This window comes from Gallinula chloropus, assembly GCF_964237585.1.
Source record: "Gallinula chloropus genome assembly, chromosome: 2".
NCBI lineage: Eukaryota > Metazoa > Chordata > Aves > Gruiformes > Rallidae > Gallinula > Gallinula chloropus.
The window spans coordinates 138,591,787-138,601,031 of NC_140086.1; the positions used below are offsets into that span (position 1 = coordinate 138,591,787).

General features: G+C 39.0%; 1 protein-coding gene across 2 annotated transcripts in view; it reads left to right on the top strand.

Annotated features, from left to right (window-relative positions):
• The window catches only part of CDK6 (cyclin dependent kinase 6), a gene marked incomplete at both ends in the record, with an annotated part of 122,777 nt that extends 114,039 nt beyond the window's left edge, over window positions 1-8,738 (top strand). The window contains 3 exons of one of the 2 annotated variants that reach the window (XM_084260443.1): window positions 2,708-2,758; window positions 6,710-6,845; window positions 8,592-8,738. In XM_084260443.1, the coding sequence (XP_084116569.1) occupies window positions 2,708-2,758; window positions 6,710-6,845; window positions 8,592-8,738 (334 nt within the window). The remainder of the gene's footprint in view (window positions 1-2,707; window positions 2,759-6,709; window positions 6,846-8,591) is intronic. The other variant, XM_084260444.1, reaches the window with a different exon arrangement.
• Window positions 8,739-9,245: the final 507 nt, after the last annotated feature.

Below are 9,245 nucleotides of genomic sequence, written 5' to 3' on the forward strand. Positions count from 1 at the left end.
CTATTGTCTGACTGTGGAAGATACGGAGTGTGTCTGCCGCCACAGACAATATTAAGACTTAAGCTACTGGCCATTTTGAAAATCAGACTCGAATCTTACAGCAGGAGTAGATGCTCCTGTCTGAGTTAATTTAAGGTTTGGGGGGTTTTTTATCCGGTATTTCTGGATAATCTTAAAAAATACAGAAACCTGTAAGCATGACTTTAATGGTCTTATCAAAGAGGCTGCAGTTAGTAAATATCACGTATATCTGGGAAGCAGCACATACCATTATTTATGATTTATTCAGTATCAAAATAAGTGAAGGCCTTTATGGACTATGAACAGACTACTACGTTTTTCCCCATCAATCTGACTTGTTTGAAATCTTGACTGGTTTCAAATTGGACTTGATGAAGTTGTCCTCTCAGTGACCCTTTGCAAAGCAGTTTGCAGTGTAGCATGACTTGAAGGGCAACAAACATGAAGGTGGCAAAATGTATGTTTAGTTTATCAAAGATGGTCAGCATGTCTTCCAGTTATTTGTCTGCTCTTCTTGGTGGCACAGATTTCTACCAAGTTTATGATGTTGGATTATTATGTTAAACTGAGAAATGTCACAGTCTACCAACTGTATTTGGTGTAGACCCATAAGATAGGTGGTGGTAGGAGTTCTATTGTCTATGATAGTGTCAAGATGTAAAGAGACTTTTTTTTAGAATTAACTCATGATTAGCAAAAGAACATCCAGATCCTACACCTGCTCCTGCATATGGACAATGAGAGGGGAAGGACTATAAATGAGTACTCCTTGTTGTAGATGGTAAATGGGAGGTGTTTCCTCCTATGAAGACCAACAGTGATGTCCTTGGCTACCGCTGCTGTTAAGGACATGTATCAGACAGAAGAAAAGGAGTGCGCAGAGGGCGGCAGGAGAACTGATGTTCTCCATAACCAGAAGCTGCCAGTGAAAATATGGGAATGTGCATTGTTTGTCAAGTCACCAGGTCTCAGTTGAACGGTTTTGGAAACTTACCGTTTTAAGTTTATAGCATGCACTGTACTCCAGGAGCTGTGGTTGTGGTAATTTTAGCTGGGAAAGAATTAACTTTCTTTGTAGTAGCTGGTATGGGGCTCAGTTTTGGATTGCTGTTGAAACAGTGATTATAATACAGGGATGTGTTCATTACTGCTGAGCAGTGCTTACACAGAGCCAAGGGCTTTTCTGCTTCTCACCCCACCGAGTGGGCTGGGGATGCACAAGGAATTAGAAAGGGGAGACAGCTGTCCCAGACTCATGTAATCGGGGAAGTTAGCTGGGAGGCAGGACCTCTGGGTCTCCACTTAGAAACAGACTGGGCATCAGGGTGTTGGGTTATTTCCTCCACAGGTGGTGAATAATTACATTTGTGCATCGCTTGTTACATCATCATCATCATCATCATCATCATCATCATCATCATCATCATCATCATCATCATCATCATCATCATTATTATTATTATTATTATTATTATTATTATTATTATCCCACGGAGGCCTACAAAGATGATCAGGGGACTGGAGCATCTCTCTCATGAGGAAAGGCTGAGAGAGCTGGGATGTTTGGTTTGGAGAAGACTGAGAGGGGATCTGATCAATACTTAGAAATATCCAAAGGGTGGGTGTCAAGAGGGTGGGGCTGGACTCTTCTCAGTAGTGTCCAGTGACAGGACAAGGTGCAGTGGCATTGCCTGGAACACAGGAACTTAGGTGTGAACATGAGGAGGAACTTCTTTCCTCTGAGGGTGACAGAGCACTGGGACAGGATTCCCAGAGAGGTTGTGGAGTCTCCATCTCTGGAGATACTCCAGACCCACCTGGACACAATCCTGTGCAACCTGCTGTAGGTGATCGTACTTTAGTAGAGAATTGGACTAGATGACCTCCAGAGGTCCCTTCCAACTCCTCCTAGTCTGTGACTCTGTACTACAGCGACACAGCCATACAAATCTGAATTTTGTATTTTATTTTTGCACTATGGGGTGATAGTATTTTATAGATGATGAGTGAAAATATTTTAAATTGCACTTTGAAAAGAAAAAATGTGTACCACATACCACCATGTGCTGTTTTTTCTGAAAGCCTTTGGACATTCAGCCTATTAATTTGTTTCTTTCCTGAATGCATCTTCATTTATGCAGCAGAAGTATTCCTCTTCTTCAAGGTAAATTCTGTACCATTTCACGCCCCATTTTTTACAGACCTTCATAAATCCATTGTCATGTATTTGACCCCTTAAACTTAGGATTTTCAAGATACAGTAAACCTAATTTATAGGCATAATAATCTCTCATTTTATTATCTTTTAATGAATTGCATGGCATTCACTCCAGTCTTGTCTCTCTAAACAACTATGTTGTTTATAGTGAAAGCTGTTTTGTTAGTGATGTATTCCACAGGATAGTCTTAGTCAAGAGAAAGTTAGTATTTCATGCATGTTAAAAGATGCAATAAATTTTTCAAAAGCAGCACATTCAAAAACATGTCTCATCTGTCCATTTTTTTATCAGTTTTATTAGAAACTCGAAAGGTACACTCACAGACTGGATAAAATTCAGAGGCAGAAGAAGTGGGATCTCAAAAAAATAACACGTTTTCACCCCATGTTGGCACCTGTCAATGACAAATATGAATTCATGTTAATTAAAGAAAGTCACATCCTAAAAATATTTCTTTATTCTTTCAGACCACTCTTCCGTGGAAATTCAGATGTTGATCAGCTAGGAAAAATCTTTGAGTAAGTAATAACTAGTTGCATTATGTTGATATCTGTTTAACATCGAAACACTATGAGGTTCCTTTGCTATGTTTTTTATGCAATAATGTGACTAGAACAAAGTATTCCTAGAACATATTTCCTATTGCTACCGTATGCAACACGATATTTCCGTGTATTCTGTGTCAGAGTGGGAGGAGGAAGCAACATGGAATATAGCTCTGCAGAACTAACAGCCATCATCAGGAAGCTATGAGAGACTTCTGTCTCAGGCTTTTTAAATCTCTTAAACATATTGTGCATGTACCATTCATGCATATTCGTAAGCAGTTAGATCCAAGAGACACTCTCTTCACATAAACAAATGCAGAGGCTTTATTTTTCAGAAAAAATAAAAGCTATTAGAATACTTTTGTAATTGTTGCTAAGCTGAAATGTCTGAGACAATTACCAACAGCTTCTTTTCAGCAATTACCAACAGCTTCTTTTCTCATGTACTTCTGTACATGAGAAATCATTTTAGCTTTGAAAATATACTGTGTGGCCTGTTAAAATAATTAACAGTCCATATTTTGGTTGGGGAGGTAACTGCAAGAGCAGAAGGAATATCACCATTTTAGGCTGTGCTTTGTCAGAGATGAACTAACTGACTTCATTTTAAAACAATTTTACAATTCTGGGAATCAGTGGTTTTCTTCAGATAGATCAAATACATTGTGGGGGTGGGGAAGCTCTAAATTCTCTGAGGTAGAATAATTCTCTTCCAAAATATGTTTTTAATTAAAAACAAAAAACATAGGTTATTGATATTACTGATATGATAATTAAGTAAGATTGCATCACCTTTTTTTTGGTAAAATCTCTTCAGAGCAAGGGATGTTTCTGAATTTATAAGAACCATGTAAATTTAGGATCTGACATACATATTATGTAGTTTGGAAATCAAAGCCATGTAGGGCTGTTCCCACTCCAGAGTATGAATGCCCATTTGTCACTGCACCACTGTCGTCCCTTTTCATATGGAGGGACTGCAGGGATCTGGGAATCTGGATGAAGAAATAAATTGGTAAGCAAGGAGAGAGAAAGAGAGAGAGGAGCGAGAGAGAGAGAAACAGCTGAAATATTGTTCTCTTGAAGATATTCCAAAGAGAAGATAGTAACCTATCTAGGGAAAAGAGCTTGAAGAGGGAAAAAAAATCCTAATTTTTTTCCGTTTAATCATTTTTCCAGTGCTCAAATCATAAAAGATCTGTTTCTAAGCATTTTCATTATTTAACATGAGGTTCCTAAATTGCAGGTCTTGATTTCACACAGTTGACTTCCCTTTCCTGCACACCATACCAGTATAATGTGACTCACTTATGTGGTTGATTTGTCATGCGCTGAATAGCTCTTCCTGCCCAATCCAGAAAAATCAGTCCTTACAGTTTCACAGAATCACAGAATCAACTTTACTTTTTCTTCTTCTGCCAAAGCTACTCCTTTAGTCCTACCATATTCTGCTTTCTTAAATGAAGACAGTTTTGATACGTACGACATATTTTATCATTTAAAAAGATAGCTGTATTTTTTAAGGATTTTGATTTGCTTGTGACATTTAAGGGGGGAAATCAAAACAAACTGGGGTAGGATTAACTGCATTGCTGCTAGCAGCAGCCTCCAAAGGGGATCTTTCCATCCCTAGGGGCTGAAATTACCTGTGCAGAAAAGAATTCATCAAGAAGTGAAAATGCTTGCTAATTTTAGAAATTCCTTATTACCTATCTCCTTAAAGAGAAAGTTTGGTTTTCCTTCTTTTGTGCAGTTCTCCCTAAATAGTTCAGAAGTTTCTTTGTCCGGTTTGGGGCAGGGGGAGGGGGATATGCTAAATAGTGTTTATTTTGTGTTTTCACAGCTGGAGAACCCCCCACAGATAGGCATAGCTCTTCTTGTAGGAGGATTCTTTCTTTCTACAGTAGTGACTCAGTCTGCAGACTAATTTGGACAGAAAGTAGTTCTGGGATTTTTGTGCAATCTGGACTGATGCATTCTTTCAGATAATGGGGCTGTGGTATTTGCATCAGGTAAAATTCCACCACATTTGCGGGTAAATACCTTGGAGGTGGCCCAAAACAATTTCCTGCTTTTCCAAGACACCATCACCGTGTGGGATTTCCTCATAGATTTCATGCTAAATGGTACAATGGTTTGAGAGGCCTTGTTGGCATTATGATCAGTGGGAGTGGAAAGTACTCTGCGTCTCTCAAGACCAGGCCTGAACCTTTGGCAGGAGGTGAAACTCATCGAAGATACTCCCCAACTTAGTGACTGAAGTGGTATGCTACCAGACCACAGTGAGGGCATCTACTCAGACATTCATTATTAAAGGTTTTGAGTGTTACGTGAGTGTGTAACTGAAAGTGACCCTCCTTTCCACTCTTGGTCTGGTCCACCCTACCTGTCTGACAGTCTGCCTCCATGTTCCTCTTCACTAGCTTTGCCTGTGCCTGTGCTCTTTCCCATGCAAACATGAAAAAAAAACGAGACTAACCAAACACATTTAAATGGCAGGTTAAACTTCATTGTTATTTAAAATATTTAAAACTCTCCCTTCTTCCTGCAGCGCTATCTGTCTTACATTTAATATGGGTCCTGATCCTCAAACAACCAATCACATATGGTTTTAACCGCCATGGCCAAAGGAGTTGCCCCACATGTGATGATAAAAGTCAAATTCAATTTTTCATTCAGATTTAGCTTACCATTTCCCAAGAACTGTGATATCGTCAGGTATAGTCAAATTAAATTGTCCTGAAATTTTAATTGCTTTGTCCTTCTATCCATGCTGTTGTTTTGAGGATATATTAATTTTCAGCGATATTTTACGTGAGCCAAATTACAATCTAAAATCCATATAGGTAGGTGTGGACTAATTCCACTGAGTTCACTGAGGTAACCTATCATTTACATCAAAGTGTTTGGCCCATGGCCTCACCCAGTCTTACTACCGACCGCAGTAAGAAGAAAGGTCAATGCTGCTCTCTAGTGGCATCGGGGTTTGTGCAGACCCAAATATTCTGACCTTTTTTCATGTTTCCGTTTCTCCTTGTCTTATCCTGTCAGTGTTTCCATTAAAAAATCTTGGGTTTATAGACTGTAAAAACTGATTTTCCTAAAACGTCACTAGAAATGTATGGTCTGTTCCACAATTTCCATCAGAAACCATACAAATATTGGCATCAGACTTGGACATGTTTGAGACATGTTCCATCATTGGAGGTTTACCCACTATTTCATTTATTTGCGTTTTAAACCTTGGCATGATTACTTAATAAGGATAAGTATCTTCTAGAAATTAACAAATAAAGAAAAATATAATAATAAATAAAAATATTCTAGTAAAGGTTAAAGAAAAGCTAGAATACAATTGAAAGTAAAAACAAAAAGACACTCAAGTCCTATGTCACTTCTGAATAAAGACTTTTAAATCTGTATTGTGAAGCAAATAAATTGTTTAAATTTGGGCGACAATTACTGCACATAGCTTTGAAGCATTATGAAACATCCCTTTTATTGCCTTACCCTCTTCTTGACCCACACTCTTCTCTCAGTCCCTATTCTTGTGAATAAAGATCCTTGCATGCAATTCCCCTTTGAAACTTACTGCTTTTAATCATCCTGGAGCGACATATGTTGCACCATCCAGTCAAGAGCTGAGCGACTTTCTTCCAAAGCACTCAGCCCTGTTTCAACAAAAAGACTCAGAAAATTGAGACCTGGGCCAAAAAACTGTGCTGGCCACAGAATTACTGCTAACAAGCACACTGAGGACCTACACTCATCAGGCTCTGTTAACAGAGATCAGTGCACTACTGTACAATTAATCTCATTTAAATGAAAAGACTTATAAAGTAAACTGCCACTCGCTATAATCAATATAAAGGGGAGGCTGCATAAATGTTCAGACCTAACATTAAGTGTTTTCTTTCACAGTGTAATTGGACTCCCAGAAGAAGAGGACTGGCCTAATGACGTTGCTCTTCCAAGAAATGCTTTCACTTCCAGACCTGCACAACCTATTGAAAAATTTGTACCAGATATTGATGAACTGGGCAAAGACTTGCTTCTTGTGAGTTTCTACTTGGGTTTTGGGGTGTTTTCTGAGCTGTATGACTGATAGTTCCCACTGTGCATGCAACATGCCATGAGACATTTGTTTCCAGTTAATTGAGTATTAAAGAAAAGCTCAAAACTAGGTAGACAAATTCATGTAAATTTGTGAAACATCAGCACAAAGGCACCGCTTTGGCTCAAGAGGGGTCAGAGCTGGGAATAGAAACTAGGAAACTGACAGGGAAGTACCTGTCAGACCTGTCATTAGACCTTATGCTTAGATCTTCATTATTGACCTCTCCTGGGCCACCAGTTCAGCCGTTCTTACAGTATATACCTGACATGAATACAAAGACTGATCTACCCTTTTTTTTGCAGTATAGTGGAAGCAGAAAATAGTCTGTAGAAGCCAATTACATCTGAATGCCTTCTACTGAATGCTGAAAACTTGAGATTTGGAATTCACCAATGGTTGCCTCTTACAAATGGCAGGAATGAGCAGAAGCAAACAAGTTGTGCTGGTACAACTAGTACCACTGAATTAAATTAAATTATTTCCATAATTTTAATAGATATGTTATAAACCCCAGTCAGTCTTGGAATGGAATATACGGAACGACCTTGTCTCAGTTTGCCTTTTGCCATGCTTGCTGAAATCTAGCTACATTTGTTCCCTGGAAGCCTTTAAAAGATCTTAGTTCACAGGGGTCGGTAGAGTGGGCTTGGTGCAACTCTTGAAAGATTTGCTGCATACCTTCAGGAACTGCTGTCTCTGGCCAGCAGCATCTCTATAGAACAGTAGATCATCCTCCATTGTCCTTATTCCTGGAACTGGAAGCTAGAATTGGGGCAAGAATTAGATTCTGGGAACAACAAGGAATGAAAACATGGCAGAGAGCTCAATGATTGTGAGGCATGATGAGAGAGAGGAAGAAGACAAATGTCTGTGCCTAGAAGGTGAGGTGGGAAAGGAAGCAGTTCCTGTTAGGCAAAGAGATAACTGGCAGCTGCAGATGAAAGGGGAGAGTAGGACTCAAAGTCACTGAATTACATTTCATAAGTTAAATGATGGAAATTCTAATACAAGAAAAGAAAGTAGTAGTAGGAAGTGGTTAGACAAGGGTAGTAGGAAGAATACTACTTAGAGGTGAAGGAAGGAAAAAGCAACAAGGTATAAAACGTAAGGCTATGAGAGATTTCAGTGCCCACTGGACAAAGGTTGAGATAAGGATCTGACAAGAAGGCAAAGTGCAGCTAGAAAGAAGAGGGAGAAACTAAACACAGAACATTAGCATACAAAGGCTATAAGGTCAAAAGTCCCAACATCTATGGAAATGCTGAGTCTAGGAATGAACATATACCTGATGACAGCAGCCATGTTTGTGTAACCAGAAAAGAACAGTACGTTGAATGCTGAGGGGATTCACAAGTTGTTCATGAGTAAGTGCTCCATGCAGTCCGTGAGACAGATGTCCTGTGCATGCGAATTCAAGAAAACCTGAATTCTGGGATTTCTAAACTATGAATACTTGAATTTTCCAACTTGTTATTTTCTGTCAGCTTTGGGGATAGCGTATTCATATACTGTGACCCCAGTGCTTTTTTTAATATGGATAGTCGTCTTATTGTGCAGCAACTACTGAGACCCTGCAGCCTCTCACACTGATCATAAACTGAAGGTGGCATACATGAATGTGTATATGCAATTTAGCACTGTTAACTGTACGATTAGGTTAAAACCAACTTCTTTTCATACTTACAGAAATGCTTAGCATTCAATCCAGCCAAGAGAATATCTGCCTATGTTGCCCTCTCTCACCCATATTTCCATGATCTGGAGAAATGCAAGGAGAATCTGGACTCTCACATGCCTTCGAGCCAAAACTCCAGTGAGGTGAATGCATCATAATGCTGACTGAAGATGAACCATTAATGAACAAGACCTGTAGCTGACAAGGCCACTGTCCCATACAAACCACATAGCTGTTCTAGTGAAGATCATTATTTGGAGGTTTTATGCACTTATCTTTTATTTTGGGATTGTGATGTGCTTACCCAAGAAAATCAATCTAGTTTACTTTCATCAGAGCAAAGCAAGGGACAGGGCTTTGACCTGCTCCTATTGCAGCTTTATGTTTGTTTTGTTTTATTTCGTTTTTTGTTTTGTTTCATTATCTACCTGGGAAAACTCCAGATGAAGAGAAGCTGCTGACCGGTTTTGCTGCCATTTTATCCTTTTAATATTGAATGCTGCCAGTGTGGAGTAGGATGATCGAGTCACTGCCAAAACATAATGCAATCTTTCTCTCTAGCTGCTGAAGCCTGATTTGGTACTTTTTGTTGTTATTATTATTGTTATTTTTATGTGATCTCTTACAGTGATATTTAAAGAATGGCATTGAAATATCAAACCTCT